The 23,602-nt window shown below is 42.0% G+C and overlaps 2 protein-coding genes across 10 annotated transcripts in view; one reads left to right on the top strand and one right to left on the bottom strand.

Annotated features, from left to right (window-relative positions):
- CD96 (CD96 molecule) overlaps positions 1 to 23,602 on the bottom strand; it is a 90,639-nt gene that overhangs the window by 28,769 nt on the left and 38,268 nt on the right. For 5 of the 9 annotated variants that reach the window (XM_014862299.3, XM_014862298.3, XM_044771629.2 and 2 more), the window contains exons 6-8: positions 15,974 to 16,064; positions 13,973 to 14,161; positions 6,324 to 6,416 (exon numbers count right to left, since the gene is read on the bottom strand). In XM_014862299.3, coding sequence (XP_014717785.1) covers positions 6,324 to 6,416; positions 13,973 to 14,161; positions 15,974 to 16,064 — 373 coding nt within the window. Of the gene's footprint in view, positions 1 to 6,323; positions 6,417 to 13,972; positions 14,162 to 15,973; positions 16,065 to 16,735; positions 16,778 to 23,602 lie in introns of all 9 variants that reach the window. The other 4 variants (XM_014862295.3, XM_014862296.3, XM_044771627.2 and 1 more) reach the window with 1 other exon arrangement.
- On the top strand, positions 19,533 to 23,470 carry ZBED2 (zinc finger BED-type containing 2). Its single transcript, XM_014862300.3, has 2 exons — positions 19,533 to 19,690; positions 19,924 to 23,470. Exon 2 carries the CDS (start codon positions 20,736 to 20,738, stop codon positions 21,387 to 21,389), a length of 654 nt encoding a protein of 217 aa, XP_014717786.1. The 5' UTR covers positions 19,533 to 19,690; positions 19,924 to 20,735; the 3' UTR covers positions 21,390 to 23,470.

Below are 23,602 nucleotides of genomic sequence, written 5' to 3'. Positions count from 1 at the left end.
GGTCAAGCTCAATTATCCAAGAGGTTTCCTTATTCTTATGTAAAATTGTACCTGAAAATTTAACTTATTTTCTCAAATAGCAATATTTGCACTTGACCTTCCAGTCTGTTGACATAGCATCTCTTGGTAGAGACGCCTAGTCTCCTCAACAAATGTGTAATTGGACTCCATCAACTCACCTACAACACAAAGAGGCTTTAAAACCATAGTGACATTAATTGCCCTTAAAAGAATATAGGCCATCAATTACATCTAAAGACATTTGAGTCAGCCTCATGAACCCTGACATCGGGATAAGGTGGATACTGACCTTCATGCCAGCATAAACGAGACAAGTGGTGTGGGATCCTAATCTCTGCCCACAGGACTGTGTTTTCCTGTGGGAGGCCGATTGTTTGGGGAGCTCGTGCTTACGGAATGGCTAAAGGCAGCAGGAACTGCCGGATGACTGGCCTAGAAAGCATTTTCAGGACTCTCCTGGGGGAAGATGACAGTAAGCAGGACAGAGCTCATCATACATCCTGTGAAGCATTTGTAGACACTCAATGATTATGCAATGAACTGAGAAAGAAGTCATCCAAAAGCTTTTCCCCAGATGTATTTCACCCCAAAGGGGGAACACTGAATAAATGAATACCCATGGTAAACCAGTCATCGGGAAGGCTCCCCTTGACTTATGGGTGACAGGTATAGAAAAAATGAGAAATTCTTTAACACCCTGCATGTGTGCCCCAGGTGGAAAGGCGGTGAGGAAGATGCAACGACTGGAAGTTACTAAGATTCAAGGGAGAGCACCCTGACATCGGGCCAGGGTGAGGCTGACTCAGATGTGTTTAAATGTGGTTGATGGCCTACATTCTTCCCCGATTCCACCCCCTCTTCCTCCAGCACTCACTTCCTTTTACTCTTTGGTGCCTGGATTCATAGGATAAATGCAGAAGCTGTCAGACAGCAATGGAGCTGTTCTGACACTTTTAAGATGGGCGTGGCTTAACTAGTGAAAGTGTCAGAAGTTGCTGTCATGACAAATCATGGTCTTCTCACTGCCTTGCAGACTCTCTCTGAGATTCCCCTCTTAACTTTAGAACCCGATATCCAGACCTACAACTGATTTTCCGAAACACTTCCCCATGTGATTTGTATTTTATAATCTGATCCAATGGCATACTTTCCAGGTTGATCTCCCAATTATTTCTGATATTTTTTTGTTAGTGCCATTGAGTTGATTCGACTCCCAGTGACCCTGTGCACAGCAGAGTGGACCCCTGCTCGGTCTTTTTGTGCCATCTTCTCACCTTCCAGTGCTCTAACAGACAAGGCTCCACTGCTAGTCTCAGGGTTTTCATGGCCAATTTTTTTGGAAGTGGGTGGTCAGGTCTTTCTTCCTACTCTGTCTGGAAGCTCTGCTGAAATCTGTCTACCATGGTTGACCATGCTGGCTTTTGACATAGCCATGGCATAGCTTTCAGCATCACAGCAACACACAGCCGCCACAGTATGACAACCAACAGACAGGTGGTGTAGCTCCCAGACCAAGAATGAACCCAGGCCCCCACAGAAATAGCAAGGAATCTTATCCACTAGACCACCAGGGCTGGCCTCTCTGATATGCTCCCTCACATATTAGTAGTTTTCTTGTATCCCCTGGGCAGCTACTTCCTTCAGTCTATACCCCTGAGTGTCTGATCCCCGACTCGCCAAGGATCAGATGTGCTTACCTGGGGAGCTAGTCAATGTTTAGAGTCAGGCTGGGCCTGGTATTTTCCTCAAAGTGTCCAGGAGTAGAAAGATCTGGACCGTGAGGACTAGCTAAGTTTTTAGAGATGGCTAAATATCAAAATCAGTGTCATCAGGTCCAAAGGTCATGCACAGACATAAAAATTGGAGACAGAGCCAAAGGGTCTGTGGCCTGGTGGACAATGAAATGGAAGCTATGCAAGTGGGTCCTGCTGGATCATAGGCTCTGTGATACTGGGGCCCTGCCTGCTTGTCTTGTTCATCACTATATCCCAGCACCACAAACATTCCTGGCGCATTGTAGGTGCTCAGTGTTTATTTGTTGAACGGATGGATGTCTCGGATGATTGCCACGATCAGGGCTGGCATTTCTGAGGCCTGCTCTTTTAGGCTACATAACCTGCAGCCAATTCCTAGCCAGTGAGTTAGAAGGCACAGGGCGCTCCTGTTCCTTAGGGCAATGGAAGCCCTTGAGTTATGCCAGTATAGCCCCACCCTAGATTTGTCAGATGTCTCTGATTTTTCCATGTGGGCTTGTCTCATCTCACCACTTAGCTTGTCAGTCTTGTGTCCTTTCCAAGGACGGTTCTGGGACTCGGCAAACACCAATTAGTTCAGGCTGACTTGAGCTGGGCTTCCCTGGGTAACTCCTGCAGTTTGTTATGAGTTATAAGGTTCTCCTCCTTCAGTTAAAGAATACTGTTTGCATTATCTTCTACATTTGTTTAAAAAATATCCTTTCATTGAGGAAAAAAATATGAATTAGAGGTTTGCAGCAAGATATGTAGCTTAATAATTATGGCTGAATTATATAGCTCATTACACCTTAGAATTTGGAAGGAAACCATAGCCTTTTGAAGTTGGTTTTCATGACATGTCCCATCTTGCTTCCTTTCTTAAAAGAATCCTACCAGCTTCTGAGGAAGCCAGTCATCATGAGATTTGACAATTACTTTCCAGAATGCCAGGACAAAATATGGATTTTTCAGTAGTAATTCAGTGATTATTCTAAGAAGGTAAGTTTTTTAGATATAATCAGCCATTGATTTAACATTTTTTTTGACATAGGAAAATCAGACTGAAAATTGATCCAAGCATAATCTATTGTTACTATCTGGACAGAGGTCCAGATTTTGTAAAGTGAGAAATAGCTACTCTTAACTATGCCTGAGTCTTGATCTAAAACAGGGTTTCTTAGTCTTGGCACTCTTCACATTTTGGACCAGATAATTCTTTGTTCTGGAGACTATCCTGTCCTATGCTGCATAATGTTTAGCAGCTTCCTTGGCCTCTAGATACTAGATGCTAGTAGCACCCGCCCTTCCCATTGCAGCAACCCGAAGTATCCCCAGACACTGCCGAATGTCCCCAGGAGGAAAGGGGCAGGATTATCCTGGTGAGAACCACTGATCTAAAACAGTCCTGAGGTCCAATGCGGTGGGACCTCATTTTAAGGTGGTCTTTTGATTCTCCAGAAATGTCCCAACTCTACCACCTTAGTGAGACAATAGATCAGGTAGCATTTTTCTACTTCTTAGCAAATATGTTTATCTGATTGTCCTCTCTTTCTCTAATACTAGACCTATATTAGATTCTAGGCTCCTTGAGGGTAACAACTGTTCTTTTCCTCTCCTTGACTTTCTCACAGAAATAAGAGTGGTGTTTGGTCTGATAGAAACATTTAATGTATGTCAACTAACCCCATAGAGAACTCAGCTAGAAGAAATTCACGTCTGCTTTCAATGGGCAGAGTGTATATGTCATGAGGCATGATCATTTTTCTCTTTCTTTCACTATTGTGTTCTCAGCACCTGGAAGAGCACCTGGTACATGATAAATAACCAATAAACATTTGGTGAATGAATTATGGCAGTTCCTTTCTAAAAAAATGCTCTATGGGGTCCCTGCCCCATTTCCTAAGGGATAACATTTAGAATCCTTAGGCTGGAGCTTGAGGCTGTCTTTCTTCTGCATTTTCCAAGTTTCATCCCCACTTCTCTGCTACCCAATCCCACCGCTCTGACCCAACCTTATCTACTCATATTTTCTCCAATTCCTGTGAACATCTTTGCCAGTGTGCAACAGCTCACTTTGTGCTCTTTTAGAATGTTTTTCAAGCTCTCAAGTGAGTCAAATAAAGACAACACACCCTTCAGGGATCAGCTTGTTTCATCTCTCTTACGTAACATCTGACTCCATGACCCATAGAGACCTTTCCTTACTCAAAGCTTCCGACTCACTGGTCTGTCCCTCTCCCTGAGTGTTTTAATTCTATAAGATGCAGCACCTTTCACCCTACGATTTCGAATTATCATTTTCATCATGGCATCTGTCTCCAATTACGCTGCAACCTTTTGGAAAGCAGGACAAATTATCTTTTTTTTTTTTTTTAACAACATGGAGTCTGTTAAATTATGTCTACTGAAGGAATATTATTCTCATTAATTGTCTCTCTTTTTTCTTTTTTGAGGAAGATTAGCCCTGAGCTAACATCTGCTGCGAAGCCTCCTCTTTTTGCTGAGGAAGACTGGCCCTGAGCTAACATCTGTGCCCTTCTTCCTTTACATTGTATGTGGGACGCCTGCCACAGCATGGCTTGCTGAGTGGTGCCATGTCCGCACCCAGGATCTGAACCGGTGAACCCTGGGCCACAGAGAAGCAGAACATGCAAACTTAACTGCTGCACCACCGGGCCGGCCCCTCATTAATTCTTTCACTCATTCATTTATTCAACTAATGTTTTTTGCTTGCCTACTCTGTGCTAGACATGTGCTAGGAGGCAAAACAAATATGCTGTCTGTCCTCATGGAGTGTTTAGATAAGTTGGAGAAAACACGGTATCGAATGTGGTGAGGACTAGATTTAGAGTCAGAAGACTTTGGTGTGAACACTAACTTTGTCACTTAGTAGTTGTGTGATCATTTAAGCTCTCAGCATCTCAGTGTCCTCCTCTGGAAAATGGGAATGGTAACGCCTGCTCTGTCTACCTCTCATAATAATGAAGATTAAACCACATTGAATTTTATGTGAAAATATTTTTTAAGTGACAGGATACAGTAGTTGTGAAGTGTTCACAAATTCTTTGATACTCATCCTTTCAAGAAGTGGAGGCTACTTCTCCTCCTCTTGAGTATGAGCTGGGCTTAGTGACTCACTTCTAACAGAGAGAATAAAGCAAAATCAGTGGTGTGTAATTTTGGAGACACACCATTCATGAAAAGGCAATGTGGCTTTTGTCTTGCTTACCTTATTTCTTGAATTACTTGGTCTGGGTGGAAGCAGCTGCAATATTGTGAGCAGCCTTATGGAGGGGCCCATATGGTGAGGAACTGAGGCCTCCTGCCCACATGCTCGAACTTGGAAGCAGAACCCTCAGCCCTAGTCAGGCCTTCAGATGACTGAAGCCCCAGTCAATACCTTGACTACAACCTCATGGAAGAACCTGAGCCACCCCACCTGGCGAAGCTGCTCTGGGATTTCTGACCCCTAGGAACCATGGGAGACAATATATGTTTAATAAGTTGCTAAGTTTTGGGGCAATTTGTTATGCAGTAATAGATAACTAGTACACAGAGTACTATGGAGATTTTAGGTATTATTTTTGAATATGCTAATATATGTTGAATAAAGAATCTCATAATCTACTATAGTTTACTGTTGAATGACAAGTTAGAAGTGGAGGAAAAAGCAGCTTAAAAAAAGATAAAATTACAAAAGCTTAGGAACTGGGAAAAATCAGATGGATGTAAAACTTCTGACAGGGGATTTGCAGGCATTTCTCACTCTGCCACATGCTTCATTTTCTGAGAGGTATCAACCTGTGACAGTGACTGCAGGCTATGTGCCAAAGGCTAGGGGCTGAAGGAATTGCTCATTCCTACTGACTGCTTTTGTTTTGTTTTATTCCATTTTCAGTTCTTATTTTGAGCTAAAATTGGTAAGTTTAATTAAATAAGAAATGAAAACTATACTTCTAGAATACACATTTTTTTGTATTAGAGAAAGTCCACATGGTTCTTTGTTAAACACAAAAGCCATGGACATGGAAATTTATGATTTGTTTGCATCAATGCCAACTTCTGAAAGTCGCTGCCATCCTTTTGCCATAGTAACACTGACCCAGCCTGACCTCCATTACTAATAATGCCACTGCGAGGCTGAATTCACAGTCTCCGCCAGTCAACTTTGTCAAAATTAATTTGAACCAGAACAAATTTTAATTTAAAACTATCTACCTACTCTGGTCCACAGGATCCCCATTTACAATCAATTTCTTAAACACCCCACTGAGAACACAGCTGTGGATGAGGACGGTCAATTTATTAACCTATTTAATAATAAATACAGAATTTAAATTTCTCACTGAATATTTATTGACCCTGATATTGCCAGGACATCAAGTGAGGGGCTTTGGAAGCTGTATTAACTCTTGGAAGCCATGAGAATAGTTCTTAATGTGTTTATCTAAAATGTCACAGATTAGAAAAGGGCATGAATCATACAAAATACTGAATTATTAAAATCAGTTTACTTGGTTAAAGGATTAATAGCTCATAGAAAGTAAAATAGTGTGAAAACATTCTCACTTGTGGGTGATGTGCTACTGGCGGGAGAAGGTTGGGTGCCAAGGGCAGATTCTGTACGACTGGTTGGAGGATCTATTGGAGGGTCCGCCAAGCCTGAAAGGAGGAAACAGACATTTGAAATGAACGAAATATTGTAATAGAAAAATAGAGCACTGACTTAGTCCCCTCCCCCAAAATTTTATTTATTCATCTAACAAGTCATTATTGAGGGCCTTTTATGGGTGAGGAAGTGGGATATAATGGTAAATGAGAAAGATAGGGAGCTATCATTGAGGAGCCAACAGCCTAGAAAACAGATGGGTAGCCCAGTACCACGTTGACTGCTGTAATAGTGGAAGTTCAGGGGGCCACAGAAATGCAAAGGAGGGCACCAATCAACACTGGGAAGTCAGGGAAAGCTTCCTGGAGAAAGTGACATTTAACCAAGACCTGGTAAAACAATCATAGCAGCTAATATTTTGAAGTCTTAGAAAAATAACCATATAGTTTACAAATCTGTAGACTCACAAATTTTTTTTTTCCTTTGAGGAAGATTAGCCCTGAGATTACATCTGCTGCCAATCCTACTCTTTTTGCTGAGGAAGGCTGGCCCTGAGCTAATATCTGTGCCCATCTTCCTCTACTTTTTATATGTGGGACACCTACCACAGCATGGCTTGCCAAGTGGTGCCATGTCCTCACCCGGGATACGAACTGGCGAACCCCAGACTGCTGAAGCAGAACGTGCAAACTTAACCGCTGCGCCACCGGGCCGGCCCCTCACAAAAGTTTTTTATCAGCAAGAGAAGAAATAATAATACAACTATCCAATCAGATGTAATATCAATGAACCTAAGATTGATGATATTACTATTATTCTAAAACGTCTATTTTTGTCATACAATTTTTATTTGGCTATAACTTTTCTCCTTGTGTGTGCAGGTGTGGGTGGGAATGAAGAAGAGGCTAGAGTACATTGTTTTACTTATAATATTTTACATTCCTGTTGATTCCTTAAAGCCTCCATTAGTGTACTGTGAATCAGTCTTATTAGCAGCGTAAAACAACTTACAAATGCCAAAAGGACCTATCGACTTTAGGAACATGTGGGTTAAATATAGCTACACGATTTCAAGGCTAGAGGATTTTGTGATTTTCCAGATATAATGGCACTGGGTATAGTGTTATACATCTCATGAACTGTGTCAATTATTTGGATATTTAGTTACAAATTATGCTATTGGTTCTATTCTGAAATTTACTTTAAGAGAAAAGTACGTATTATTTATAAGTTATGTCACTCAACAGCACATAGCATATTGGAAGGAATTTGTTTTCTGCAATGTAGATGCATCTATGTTTTATTCTCATGGTTAGCAGCGTTGTTATCGCTCTCAGGTGTAGGTGGTACTCACAGCTGGCTCTGACTTGCTATCCTATAAATGGTTCCTTGCTGTTGGTGTCTGAGGAAATGGCAGGTAGTTGTATGTAAAGTATATGAATAGGTTGGCAGGATGACCATTTTCTTCCCTCATGCCATCCCAAACAAGTTTGAACTCAGCATGACATACAAATCCAATCATGATTTGGCCTCTCTTCACACCCAACTTCATTTCCTGATACTCCCTGCCATCTTATACATCTGTGTCAAGTCACACCCTCAAGCCAAAAGGTGATACTTTAACCCAGTTTCCCAAACCCAATATGCTCCCCATGACTTCTTGGTCTTTGTTCATGCTATTTCCTGCCCCCAAACTCTTGGTAGGTCTGCACCTCCTCAAACTTGGAGAAGCCTGGGGATCATTGTAATGTGCTCATAGCTCTCAATGTTTACCCTGGCAAAGGCCTTATTACTCATTGGGTATGCCTCTTAGGAGGAGCAATTGTTTCACTCTTCACTGTGTGTCTGGTTCCTCGCGAATGTAAGTGGATGAATGCATACAAATTCATTCTTAACAATGGAAGAAATAAGACTAACTTTAAGTACGTACCTCGTTGCTGGTGCATCATAAACATCATCTTACAAAGTAGTAACCGTAATAAGATGGAGCATGGACTGGAAAGATAAATAATGCCTAGGTGTTTTTCTCTGTAACTGATTAGAACAGAGATTGGCAAATTATGGCCCAAGGTCAAATCCTACCCACTGCCTAGGTTTGTAAATAAAATTTTTTTGGAACACAGTCATGCCCATTGGTTTATATATTGTCTATGGCTGCTTTTGTATCAAAATGGCAGAGCTGAGTAACTGTGATAGAGACCACATGGTCCATGAAGCATAAAATATTCACTATCTGGCAGATAAAAACAGAAAACAGTTTGCCAATTCCTGGAACAGAAGATGTTGATAAGTTTGCTCAATCCTGGATTTCTATAATGGAAACATTTATTCTCCTTTTATTGAATATTTCTATTTTAGGATGTTATTTTGCCATATTTCAACACCAAACATCTTTGTAAACTGAGGAGTTCTTGGTACACAAGCGCATTAGGAAGTTGTTACTGCAAGATTCGCATTTTGAGATGAGCTCTTTGCCCTGTGACAAAAAAAGTTGCAGCTTTCAACATGAAACCTGAGGCCAAGAGTCCTTCTGGTTTCAGATTGACCTATAAAGTAGAAACTCTGTCTTGGTCAAAATAAAACTCCGGATGTGTAAAAAGGAGTGGCTAAAACTTAACAGGGAAAAATTATTTCCCAAAACTCAAAATCAGACTTTAGAAGAAACATGTCAACCAGTTTCAGCCCATTACATTTACCATAATGCTGTAAGGGGTTGAGCTGCTGGCCTAAAGCAACTTCTTCCATTCCCGAGGGTCTTCACTCTGCAGCAGGCCCCACGGAGCTCTCAGGACCACCCCTGGCAGCAGTGGCCATGTGTCTGTCCCACAAGGGCCGGGTCAACTCTAGGGCTTCCTCAGAGCTTGAATCAACACTTAGCTGGTCCAGCTAGAAACAAACCAAATCCCAGAGCTCGCTTCTCAAAACATGTCCATGGCTTCTCTTAGGAGCTTGTTAGAAATGCAGAATCTCAGGCCTTGCCCCGCTTCCCTGACTTAATGAATCAGAATCTGTGTTTTAGCAAGATCCTTGGGGATTTGTATGTATCTTAAAGTCCTTTATTGCTACTCCAGGATCCCCAGGATCAGTCATTGATGTGAAGGAGATCATGAAATAAGAAATATTTGTCTGGCATATCCTACCTCAATATTCAGTGGTTCTCTCGTCCCACTACTGATAAATCCCTTTTTAATCCTCTCTCCATATCCCCAAATACACAGGAACACTCAAAGCCACACTCACGTAACTCATCAACCCTTAACTCTTTCTTTCTATCCCAAAGGTCTTGATCTCAACAGTTACAGTTGGAAGTTCATTTAATACCCAGATCTCCATCAAGGTTGATGGCAGCCAGGATATTACCCACCTCAGGGGGGAGTTGCACTCAATGTTGAATGAAAACAAAACAAAACATCTCCTCCACTTCAAAAAGAAACAAACAAACCCCCCAACTCTTTGAATATGCCCCGAATTTGACTCTGTTGTGCTACAATTTTAGACATTCTGATAAGTTGGGCTGACAGGGCAGGATATTTTTGGAATGGTCTTTAAAAAAAATTCAGTGTTGGGGCCAGTCCAGTGGCATAGCGGCTAAGTTTGTGCATTCAGCTTTGGTGGCCTGGGGTTCTCCAGTTCGGATTCCGGGCGTGGACCTACGCATGGCTTCTCAAGCCGTGCTGTGGCAGGCGTCCCACATATAAAGTGGAGGAGGATGGACATGTATATCGACTCAGGGCCAGTCTTCCTCAGCAAAAAGAGGAGGATTGGCAGTGGATGTTAGCTCAGGGCTAATCTTCCTCAAAAAAAAAAAAAAAATTATTGTTGACTCACAGGAATCTGTAGGCCCTGGGACTCACCTGGGACTCAAATAGCTGCCTGATGAGCCACTGATCACTCCACCTTGACCCCTTCACCTTCTGAGTTTTCTAGAATGAGAATTGCTAAGCACTGAATTTCCTGGGAGTCTTGGCGGAGAAGGGCAACTTAGAGGGCTATTTTGCAGCCTTCCAACATTATTATTCTTCTGTGAGAACAAAAGAGAGCAAAAACTCCTCTCCTTGTCTCACTAAATCTCCTTCCTGCTCTGTAATATTCTGAGAATGTCTCAACTTTAGTGCTCAGAAGACACAGATTTTTCTTCTGTATTTTCATCTCAGTATCTGTCAACAATAATAGCTTGGTAGGGCAATGACTCTTGCACAAAGCATCTGAATTATACTCCAGAGTTCACAAGGCACGCAGCGTTTCTTCCACAGGCAGAAAGAATGTTTGGAAGTGAGTGTTTAAGAACTTCTAACAAATAGGGAACTATGACACAGTGATGCCATTGCTTTACAGAGCCTCAAATGCATCTTCCAAATCATTCACAGAGATCAGAATGTGATCAGAATGTAAGCTAAAGTTTTGGGAAACTGAACTCTTTAAGATTTATTTCCTTTAATATTTGATAATAAAGGATAAAAACTCATTTGACAATTTAAAATTAACCATCTGCTCAGAGCCTAAAATTATGCTAGATCAAAAGCTGTCTGGTAAATTGGAATTATGGTGTGCTTTGGGTATCAGAATCAGTACTCTCCCTTATTATCCTAAAAATATTCATTATTTTCTGATCTTAAAGCCAAGCACAGTTCAAGAGAATGAAAAGATAAGCCACGGACTGGGATGAAAATACTTGCAAAAGAAACATCAGATAACGGACTAATATCCAAAATATACAAAGAACTCTTAAAACTCAACAGTAAGAAAGCAAACAAATTGATTAAAAACTGAGCCAAAGACTTTAACAGACACAAAGAAGATACACAGATGGCAAATAAGCGTATGAAAAGATGCTCCATATCATGTGTTCTCAGAGAAACACAAATTAAAACAACAATGAGATACTACTACACCCCTATTAGAAGGGCCAAAATCTAGAGCACTGACAACAGAAAATGCTGGTGAGGATATGAAGCAACAGGAACTCTCATTCATTGTTGGTGGGGATGCAAAATGGTACAGCCAATTTTGGAAGGTAGTTTGGCAGTTGCAATCAAAAGTAAACTTACTCTTACCATATGATCCAGCAATCATGCTCCTGGGTAGTTACTGAAAGGAGCTAAAAACTCCTATCCACACATAACCTCCACCTGGATGTTTATAGCCACTTGGTTCATAATTGTCAAAACTTTGGGGCTGGCCTGGTGGCGCAGTGGTTAAGTTCGCACGTTCTGCTCTTGGTGACCCAGGGTTCACCAGTTTGGATCCCGGGTGCTGACATGGCACCGCTTGGCAAAAGCCATGCTGTGGTAGGCGTCCCACATTTAAAGTAGAGGAAGATGGGCAGGGATGTTAGCTCTGGGCGAGTCTTCCTCAGCAAAAAGATGAGAATTGGCAGCAGTTAGCTCGGGGCTAATCTTCCTCAAAAAAAAGAAACAAAAACTTGGAATAAACTGCAGTACGTTATTATTATTTAATGCTTAAAAGATCTGAGCTATCAAGTCATGAGATGACACGGAAGAACCTGAAATACATACTACCAAGTGAAAGAAGCCAATCTGAAAAGACTACATACTGCATGATTCTAACTATATGATGTTCTTGAAAAGGCAAAACTCTAGAAATAGTAAAAAGATCTATAGTTGCCCGGGGTTGGGGTGGGGAGGGAATGAGGAATAGGCAGACCACAGAGGATTTTTAAGGCAGTGAAAGCACTTTGTTTGATACTATAATGATGGGTACATGTCATTATGCATTTGTTCAAACCCACAGAATGTACAACACCAAGAGTGAACCCTGAAGTAAGACATGGACTTTGGGTAGTTATGATGTTTCAATGTAGGTTCATCAATTGTAACAAATGCACCTTTCTGGTAAGGATGTTGATAATGGGGGAGCATATACATGTGTGGAGGCAGGGTACATGGGAAATCTCTGTACCTTCTTAATTTTGCTGTGAACTTAAATTGCTTTCAAATAATAAACTCTTGGGGCCAGCCCTGTTGCCTAGTGGTTGAGTTTGGCTCATCCTGCTTCAGTGAGTCCAGTTCAATGTCCAGGCAGAGATCTACACCACTCATCAGTGGCCAGGCTATGGTGGTGACCCACATACAAAATAGACGAAGACTGGCACAGATGCTAGCTCGGGGAGAATCTTCCTCACCGAAAAAAATAGTAATAATAAATGAAGTCTTTAAAAAAAAACCAAGCACAGTTTTAACATCAGAAAATACTGATTTTTTAAACATGGTTCTGTCTGTGATGAAGACAGCATTCTCCTGGGGAATTTGAGGTTGTTCAGACTTTAGCTTGTGCCTTTAGATTCTGCCAAAGGTACTGGCAAAACTATGTGAGAACTCGTTACCTTCACACTGTTCCCAGACTCCAGCCCTGACCATGTGCAGCCTTCTAGGAAGGAGGCGCAATTATTTCTGAGGGAATTAGACAAAGTAGAGTAGGGATGTTTCACTGTAAACCCATGACCACTTCTGAATGATGAAGTCAAAGTTCGCAGGATGACGTATTCCTGCATATGCATGTACACACCTGCAGGATTACAGAGATGATGCCACTGCCCCCGTATCAGAATGGCGACTGCTTCCGAGAAGTGGGAATGGATGTGCCCGGAGCCATATACCCTTCTGCACCCAAGCCTCCTAGTAACCAAGCGCCCGCATTTGTGACATGGTTGGGCAGGACCCAAGATGCAGACTGTGGCCTTGGAACAAAGGCCTTTCCCTCATATTTTGTTTTTTGTGAATATATTATAGACTACAGTAACTCTGAAAATAAGAAGGTGGTAGAAGATGTTAACGGTCCTGCAGTGTCGTAATGATGATTTGGCAATCTGTTTAAGTTTTATAGGTATTACTTTACTGTTATATATGCATATTTGACAGCTGTCATCACAAACTTCTATTTTTTTTATAAGTAATCTGTTGTCATTGCATGTTTTGAGACATTTGTTCACATCTTTTACACAGTAAAATCTCCATTATTTGATCTGGCTCAGAGTAGTAAATATTCTGCTTAATCAATTGTTGTAATTAAGTAGAATGATCTTACACATCAATTTTCAAGTCATAAAAAGTCACCTATGTGCCAAATTCTGTGCTTAAAACTGTAGGTACAAAAATCATTAAGATACAGTCCCTATTCTTGGGGTATTAATCTCATACATGGTTTATCCATTCCTAAGTATTAAAATTACATATGCTATATAAAATTGAAAGTTTTTGATGACTCAGAGCAATTTTAGGATTGTTAAAATCTCCCCTGATCATTAATGTATTGGCGTTAATTTTCACTATATGGTAGATTAATAAAAATGCTAGTTAATTAAAAGTTATTAATTTAATTTGAGCAAAGAATTTGCTGCATTTGCCAGAAATAATTCTTAGGAACAGGAATCAGCTACTTTTCATTTGAAGAAATTCTTTTCAGTTGAGTGTCATTTGTCAAAAACGTTTGCTAATTTGAAATTTAATAATTTTGAGTCCTGTAGAGAGAATTTTCTGAGATTAAAATATCATGTAAATAATAAGTATTCTATTTGTTCCGATTTGGAAATGCTCTGATTTAAGGGCAGTCTTGGCCATCACTTGTTGACCTCATTAAGTAGACAACTCACCCAAGGAAAAAGTGATCTTTTCGGATGAGATATTCCACACTTTATTTCCAGGGGCTGGAGACAGAGCCGTACACCAGATAGTCAGGTTGTTTGACTGGGCTGGTTTATTACCATACACCATTGTCAAAACAGACTTCAGTTCCAAAAATCCGCCTTTGCCTTTCCTTTCCTCATTAGTAATGTATCTTCCTACAAGACAGATAAGAACAAGGTTAATCACCGATGTTTTCTGTACAAGCCGGACACTGATGCCAGGCATGGCTGGAGGTGGTTCGACTTATGGTAATGTAGAGTCTCACGTGGACAGACTGCAGCTTCTGTGCAGTGAAGGTTTGTTCCATCAGGCCTGGAATCAACCTGGACTGCTCTGCTCAAGCTCCTGCCTGGCATTGATCCATGGTCAAGGTGTGAAAAGTGTTGATTAACAGTGTTGCTTTGTTTGTAACCATGGATGCAAGGGGTCTGGGGTAGGTTGTCCCAGCTCACCAGCATTGTTTATTGATAATAGTGAGACTGATGATCTGTACCTGGTCTGGGTGAGAACTGGAAGGGCTCTGCTGTCTAGTCTGGGTACATAGGACTGTGCCTAAGCGACTAGTAAAATATAAAACAACCTCAGCCCAGCCTGTTTTGGGCTCTCCACTTCTGAGGTGTTCTGTGCCGTATTCATGGCTTCCCCTTACCCAGATCCCCCTTCCAGAGGAAGACAAAGGAGCCCCCGAGTGACTTTGCTGGACCGCTTGCTCTAAACGCGTGCAGCTGATGCACGTCCTCATTTTCACAGTGTTGCTATACGGCATCCTCTTCCTGAAATAAGCGAGACTTATCACCATTTTGGGTCCTGTGAATCTTCTTTAGAAATAAAACCCTGTTTAACTGCCTCTCTTGGTATAAACTCCAAATAGCATATCTGACAGCAGGAATTAATGTAAAACCATCTGTCGTCATAGGCCAGAACTTTCCGAACTCTCAGAGCCTCTTTACATTAAAGGTTCTAAGTGCTAGTTCTGAAGTCATAACTTGCCAGAGCTAATAACTAAACGTAGTTGTATGCTGGTAGAATTCTGACCACACTGTCTGGCCTCATGAGCGGGAGGGTAATGGTTACGCCAAGTCAGGGCTTACTTAACAGGAGAACATATCTATAATGAACTTTAACAGATATTTGCAGGATTTCATCCTGTCGTTGTGGGTGAACTCTTTTTAAAGTGAACTAATAACAAAACCAATAATAGTCTCAAAAGGAACCAAGTGGATCAATACAATCTTTCATCAACATAAACTTTTAATTTTATCAATTAAAAATAATAATGCAGAGCTGTGTGACTCAGTTACTGTTAAAAGTATCTTGAGCTTTGAGGAAAAATGACTCCAGAAAAGAGAAGGGCTGTGTCCCAGGTAGGGGACAGCTGGGATTTTTCTGGCAAAGGTTGTCATGTTTACCACATGTGAAAAAGATGGCTTTGTGCATTCTCACCCGAGCTTGTCTCAGTGTGTGTTCCTGCTCCAGGAACTTTTAATCCTTCTGGTGGACAAGTTCCTCATCACAGAGCCAGGTCCTTTATGTACACCTCCTCTACCCATCTCTATCCTACCCAGATCCTTACAAAAAAAGTTAAAATTATTTCCTTGTTGATTTAAAGCAGTGGTGCCAAGTTAGCTGAACTAAATGAAATTATTCATAAACGTATTTTGAATTAGACTTTTTTGCCCTCATATAAGTGATCTGCTTTTAATAACAGTTAATTAAATAAAACATTAGTGTTTATATGAGAGTTGACAAAGTCAATCGTATTCCTTACATTCTGGAAAATGTTACTCCCCATCCCCTTGGAGGAGCCAGATGAGGTGTCAGAAGATGGCATTTGGTAGGCAAGATGTTTTTCTTGGAATGAAAATTGTTCTTAAATGCCAAGATCAGCTTGGACAACCACTATTTCTATTGTTCTTTGGTTTTTTTCTTTCTTTGCCAATCCCACTTCCATTGGCTGATTTCCTTACCTTCTCTTTCCCCTTGAGGAAAGCTTCTGTCTGTAAACCATGTGAGATTTGCTGTGGGAAATACATTCCTCAGTGAGCAGTTAAATATTCTCTGGGGGTAAAGACAGAGCACAGAAAGGATTATTTGCAAATTCAGAAGAAATTGGTGCCCCTTACATCTCCACCAACCTTCACACGAGGCTAAGTGGCAGGCAACCATTTTCTCTACTTTTAACAAGGCAATGTTTACCTTTAAGAGGTTGTGTAAACCAAACATAGGCTGTCTCCTTTAGATATGTTATAAATTAATGGCTAGAATCCTAGGTTAGCTTAAGAAGCATCTAGGACTATACTAATGTTGCAATTCTGAATTCTGGGTTCTGGAAAAGGGAAATCACAACTTGATGAAGGTAGAATAAGATAGGACCAAACAGAAACCAGAGGATGGAAAGAAGAGGCTCTAACAAGAAGAGGCCAGAGAAGAATATTTTGTTAGACTAAAAACTAAAAGACATCCGCACTTTGGTTCTTTCCATTCCCCAAATAATGTAAAGTACTGTTTGTAGCGACAACCACAGAAACCATTTAATATAAATATCTCGCTTTTGACTCATAAAGAGGTTTCCTAACTCATTTTTCATTTTATCATCTTACCAATCCTATAGGGAGGGTAGGACTTGCATTATTCTCGCCATTTGACAGATGGGGAAACCAAGGAACAGAACCACAGAATGGTTAAAGGGAGTGGAATGTAGCTGATGGCACAGTTGGGAGCTGTGTTACCTCAAATCCAGTCCAAGCTATTTCCTGGTAAACCACATTGTACTGAAATAAGAAAGAAACAGAAGAACAGGTAGCTTATGCTAGAAAACCAGAAAGTTAGATGTGGAGTTAGTTATGCTTTATTTCTTACACTATGTTTGTTCTTTGTGAGATGGTGGTTCCTTCAATAGAGTGGTGAAAATATCCAGTATGACTTATTGGATCCTTGTTATTTTATCTGAGACACTGCAAAATTATAATCCTGGATATAGTTACTTGTTTTCTCATCATGTGTATATTTTACAAATGACCCACCCAGTTCTTAGTTCTCGAATATTTTCCACAATTAATGAATATATTAGTTAAATAGTAAAGAACAATTAACTGTACGTAATAGTTGGTGTGCCAATTTCTCCACCGACTAATTATGCCCGAAGAATCTGGTCCTGAGCAGGGCTGGGAAATCAAACTTAAGGATACTGAGTAACGTTTTTCTGGGGAGATGCTACTGAGGTGCAGTTTAACATCCCTCATTTCATCACTGCAAAAACCCCAAGGAAATCATGAGACTTTCCAAAGAAGCTATCTGCCGTTTCCCAGATTGTGGTAGCAAACACTGCAGCTCCCAGTTTTCCCACCCATTCAGCACTCAACAATGGGGAGACATGCATCCGGCAGGGATGCAGGTCCATGAAATTATGTCACTTTCTGTCCTAGAAAATTGAGAGCAAAATCAGATCCCCTAAAATATATTCTTATTAAGTAAAGGAAAGAGAATTCAGTTTACTTAATCCAACAGAATGCCAAAGATTGATGTTTATCTCCAGGTGGTCTGTGAAGGGATGTAAGACTTATAGAAAATAAAATGTTAAAAAATAGAAAGTTGTAAAGGTTTGTTTCCTGTCAATACCTTTAACCACTCTCATGATTCATTTCCTCCGTGCTCAGTTAACCTACCCAGAGATGGTGACATGGTAATACCAGGAACAAGCGGGGGTTCCATTATGTTACAAAGGCATCTGGCTCACTGAAGAATTCTCTTGTCAACTTAATAAAAATGTTAAAAAGATTTAACTCCTGTGGATTCTCTGAATTCAGATTTTATCGAATGATACAAATTTCAAATATTCTCCACCAAGATTGTGTTCCAAGATTTCATTTAGGAATACGGTTCTCGTCCTGAACCTCCTCCCAGTCTTTCTAAAATTGAAAAGCAGCAGAAGAAACTAGTTCAAATTCACGTCAAACATCTTATGAAACATCAAGCATATATGGTTTGCTGAGCAAGCAGAGCTGTGTTTATTTGGAAACTTCCAAATGAGTAAGAAAAACATGTTAGAATTGAAAAAAAAGAAAACGAAGTAAATATGCACAAGAGTGTATGTGTGCATGTATATAAGCACACACATAGATACACACACATAGACACACACACACACATATGTTCCTCTGCTGAGAAATAAAAATCATTGACTCACTCACTGTGTGCTTTTTTCATCCATAAGACAAGCTAAACAACTGGTTTCTCCAATGTATTATTCTAAGTACACATGGAATAAGTGAGTAATAGCAGAAAGAGTCGTGTAGTAAGTGCCCCAAAGTAATTGGACGGTTCTGTAGGAGTGCAGAGAAGGGTGAAATCTGGGGATAACTTAGACAACAGAGTCATATTTTGTGAACAGGGAAGAAGTGGGCCTGGATTCTACAGTCTGTGGTGGAAAGCAGTCGGGATTCACAAAGATGGATAGAAGGACTGAGTCCACAGGCCTAGGTGTGAATTGGGGATGTTGTCCTGGAAGCAGAGGGAAGCCAGTGCTCCCTCAGCTGAAGCGTGATGAGGTTGATGATTCACGAAAAATGAATCCAAATCTGCCTGCAAGACTGATCATTTCAGGTGAAATTCTGAAATGGTGACCATTTGTAAATGAGCCCATAGTTTGCCTAAGTTCAAACACAACCTTTTCCATAAGGCTTTTCATAGAATCATTTTGAAAACGTTTAGCTTTTTGGTCTAGAAAGAGAAAGCTTAAGAAAAAGTCTCCCTATTTATTTACCAACTCTCTTCCTTTTTATTTGGAGTCTTCTCTCCACTCCCCCTCTTTTTATTTCATTTAAAATGTACCTTTCAGCGTCTACATGTTTTCTACTCTCCCATTTCTATCTTTTCTCCTATAACTCAAGATTTTCTATTCCACAAACACCTTCTTTAAAATGTTCCTGTCTCCTCTTGGTAGATTTTCCTTCCTAAATTTCAATATATATATATAATGAATTTATAGTATGTATGTACATACATATTTTTTGCTCAAGTTATGGTTATCCCTTTATTTCACTCCAACTGAGAGTAGAAGCCAATAGCATTTTTTTTCAACTCTAGCTATATAATATAATAAAAAGCAACCCCAAACCTGTTTCCCAATTTGCCATATTTCTTTGAATAAGGGGGTTTGCTTTCACTTACTCTTCTCTTTTCTGCGAGTTCTTTGGCTTTCTCCTGACTGTATTTACAACATCCACATTTTCCAAACCAAAAATCGAGATTCACGGACCAAGTATGTGAAACCACAGATGTCCTTGAGGCATGTGGTTTCTCTGCTCATATTTCACCCTTTCTCCCCATAAATCTCTTTCTTTGCCTGAGAGGCCAGATGATCTAGTCATCTGGAAACAGAACTAAGACTTGCAGGTGCTTGATTTACTGTTTCACTCATGGTATTTGCCAGGAACATTTTCTTTTGGTGGTGGAGGGGGGCGGGCGGAGACAAAGCTTACCTCTGGGTCTGCGTTGCAGAGAAACCCTACAGGCAGGGACACACCCACTTGGAAACAAGGCTTCCCTGGAAGTGGGAGGAGACAGGAACTGCAGGTGCCCTCCTCTGGGGGCCAGAGTCAGCTAACAGCGGTCCAAGCGCGCAGGAGCACTCACCCTGCACCCGAGCCGAGCCGTCGGAGACGAGTCCAGAGGCTGGCTTGCCTGTGAGTACCCACTTGCAGCTGCGGAGGGTTTCCCAACTTTGGGGTTGCAAAGCTTGACCAGTAAGGCTCTCAATCGCTTGAGAAATGGTCCGCGAAAGGAGAGAGAAGTTGGGCTGTTTTAAAAATGTCATATTATTTTCCGTTGATTTATTTATCCTTAAAATGGAGCAAATAAGCCACACATCTGGAGTAAGCTGCTGTCAGGAAGGTCTTATCAGTTGCTGGCTTTGCAGGTGATGGTGCCAGGGAAGGTGGAGTGTGGTGAGCTGCTTGCCGGGCACGACCGCTGCCGCCAAATCTGTAGACGTGCACCACCTTTTTCTCCTCCACGCAAGCCAGCCCCTCCTGCTGAAAGCTGTTAAGCCTGCCCTTCGGATTTCTTAGAATCCCAGCTCCCCAGGGACCTTTCTAGGGACAAACTGACCTCACACTGAAATCCTGGCCGGTTTTGTAGCTTCTGGATTGCTTGTTGCAACAGTTCTTAGGAAGTGCGATTCGCTCCTACATCTGCATCTGTCCATGCTTGCTCCTACCTACGCCCAGGAAGAGCCGGTGAGGCCCAGCTTCTGGGGATCCCGCACAGCCCAACCCTGAGGCTGCTCTCCTTGCCTCCAAACACACTGTATAGGTATCTGGGAGCACAGACACCGTGGAAGCCGCCAGGAGGAGACTCAAGAGAAGACCTGCAGTTTTCAGTATTCAAAAGCACCCGTGGTGGTGGTTGATGTTGAGAACACCGGGTTCACTGTAGAGCTTTGTAACTGCTGGACTAATCGTTTTGTTTTACCGGCCCAGCCAAGGAGGGATCAGTACCTATCCTGGGCTTGGAGGGAATGTACACGAGAGCCTCAGAGGTTGTTTGGCTTGGCTCTGACTCACCCTGACTCTGCAGTGAAGCAGAAAGGAGGAAACATCACACCACCAGGTGTGGCCGGCCTTCGACCATTATTGCAAATCCCCAAGAGTTCCCACAAGCCCTCATTTAACCTTAGTTGTGGTTACACTAAGACTTTTGGCTCAGGAAAGCTGTAGAAGAGGAGACAGGATGAGGCGGGAAGAGGAGGAAGAGGAGGAGACCAGGATGAAGGCAAAAGGGGACTTAGAGATGAAGGAGGAGCAGGATGGCGGCGATTCGGGAGAACCCGTGGGCCCTTTTGCAAGTGCCCCGCCCACCCCAATGCCCCACAACAAGGGGACCCGGTTTTCTGAGGCATGGGAGTATTTCCACCTGGCCCCTGCTCGTGCTGGCCACCACCCCAACCAATATGCTACCTGCCGCCTATGCGGCAGGCTGGTGAGCCGTGGCCCTGGGGTCAACGTGGGCACCACAGCCCTGTGGAAGCACCTGAAAAGCATGCACAGAGAGGAGCTGGAGAAGAGTGGCCATGGCCAGACAGGGCAGCGCCAGGACCCAAAGCCACAAGGGCCTCAGCTCCCCATGGGCATTGAGGGAGACTGGGCCAGGTTCCTGGAGCAGGTGGGGGCCCTGGCTTTATGGGCCAGCCAAAGAGAAAAGGAGGTACTTAGGAGGGAGAGGGCCGTGGAATGGCGGGAGAGGGCCGTGGAAAGGAGAGAGCGAGCCCTGGAGGAGGTGGAAAGGGCCATCCTGGAGATGAAGTGGAAGGTGAAGGCTGAGAAGGAGGCCTGCCAGAGGGAGAAAGACCTGCCAACAGCAGCGCATCCCTTTCATTTTGTTTAAATCGGGCTTTGGGGCATCTATTCTGAAAACACTCACTTTAGACTCATAGCAAACAGCTTAAGTACAAAGCAAAGTAGTTTAGTGTTTTGTTTTGTTTTGTTTTTAAGAGAAAGAGCTCACAGGATGGGTTAATTTCAGCAGTCTGAGTTGACTAAATGCTTTTCAACAGGGTTCCAAGAGCTGCACTGACCCTTGGCCCCAACTTCAAAATGTACTAATTAAAGATAAATGTGTTGTTGCCACCAGGGGTCCGTGAGTTGTTTTGTGGAGGAATGTACCAGTCTGTCAGCACTGATGAGTGAAGATAACCGAATTTATGCCTAGCGCTTAGTTTTGGTGGAGCTGAAGGTTTTGACGGTTGAGGCTGGTCAGGCAGCTGGAATGTGCCTATGTGACCAGCTCACTCTGAGGTCCTACCACGAGCAGAACCTAGGCATCTTTGGACCGAGGTGTTTGCACTTATACAGGTGGTGATTCGAGAACTGGATTCAAAGCTTGTTCTTTGGGTCCAGCAGTGGAAGGACAAAGAAGCTTGAGCCTGAGCCCTCCAGACCCTTCCAATGCATATCTCTTTCTCCTGTTGGTGCAGTGTTGTACCACCCGCTTGCATTAAAGCTGTGTCATCAGTACAACCTGCCTGAATCTTGTAAGTCTTTTCATCACTCTAACACTTACGTAATTAATGTATAATTATCACAGAGAGAATAAAAGACTTTTCAACTCACTTGAATTTAACATTAAGAATAGAGGATATAAAAATCGATTCATAAATATTTAAAAATATGATAACATTTCACATTAAAGTTTGTTGAAGGAGAAGCAGTTAGTGAGGAAGAGATGAAAGAAACTCAGAAAGAAAAAGAAAAAAGTGGAGAGATGGGGTAAATGAGGAGGAATAAAGAACAGAGGCAGAAAAGTGAAAAAAAGAAAAAGGGATAGACACGAAATATGAAGATAGGAGAAGAGAGACAGCTGCCCAGAAAAAAAACTCACCATGGAAAGATGAAGGAGACCAGGACATATGGGAGCCTGAAGGGCAGAGACCCAGATCTTGAGGCCAATTTTAATGAGTTAAATGCTTTGTTTTGTCCCCACAGACCACTGCTCATTCATTTGACCTGCAGGTTTTAGATTTTATTCCAGCCTCTGAAATGCTAACTGCGTGCCAATCCATTGTTCTCTGATTTTTTAAAAACTGTTCATCTTTAAACATTCATAGATGCTTTGAAAAAAGGGAGTCTAATAATCCGTAGGGAGAGAAAAATTCCCTGGGCAGCTGAGCATATGCCTAAAATGTTAACTCAGGAGTAAAATAAAATCAAAGTGAAAACTACTCTGGCCTTTGCACTGGAGCTGGCTTGTTTTGGATGATTCCTCTAGAACCTGCAGTCTTTTTTCAATTGAGTTGGGAGTGGGGAAGGGGGATGGTGAGAGCTGGGGAAGACAAGAGGAGGTGAAGACAGCATCTTACCACCTTGCAGATAGCCCGAGTACTTTATGAGCACTAGCTCCCTGAACGTGGACAAGATCCTGACGTAATCATGGCTTCCTGCCTCATTCAGTCCTCGCCTATATGGCTCCCTCTTACTGCTTCTTAGACTCCTCAGCATCTCTAACAGCCAGATCTGTCTTTCCTGGGAGCTGTTTGTGGAACAAACACAAGTCCAAACTACAGGCTTGTGAAAAACCCAGGTTGTACTGCAGTCCTGTAATCCCTTTTTTTCTAGAAATCTGTCTGATGTTAAAGATTTCAGTTCCCATGTGGTTTCACCACAGGAGGGTGGTGCCCCTTTTAGGGTCCTCTCCGTCCTGCTAAAATCTGATGTGTGTTTTTAGATTATGGTGCCTGTTTTACATGGTTCTTATTATTTTAGCCTCTCTTCCTTTTTAGGCATTTTAACCTTAACTGCTTTTATTTCCTATGTTTCATGTTAGATAGCTTTGTTTTACTTTTGCCCCTAAATTTTGTCAAACATAGTAAATGTAGAGAGTGACAAGGACAGAAACATGGAGATGATGGACTTAAAGCACAAAACACAGGCATAAAGGAAAGACTGAGCTGTTGAGTAAACTCTGGAATTTCCACGCATCTCTCTTGTGCTTTCTTTTGGTGCATCACCAGAGTGAGGCATGGAGGGCCATGGGCTGTGGGCTGAGGGGCTCTTTGGCCCAGCACCTTTTGCTCTACTGCAAAAATCCGCTACATGAAGGGC

The sequence above is a fragment of the Equus asinus genome, chromosome 5 (genome assembly GCF_041296235.1).
Source record: "Equus asinus isolate D_3611 breed Donkey chromosome 5, EquAss-T2T_v2, whole genome shotgun sequence".
NCBI classification, from domain to species: Eukaryota; Metazoa; Chordata; class Mammalia; order Perissodactyla; family Equidae; genus Equus; species Equus asinus.
This window is presented reverse-complemented; position numbering and strand designations above follow the sequence as displayed.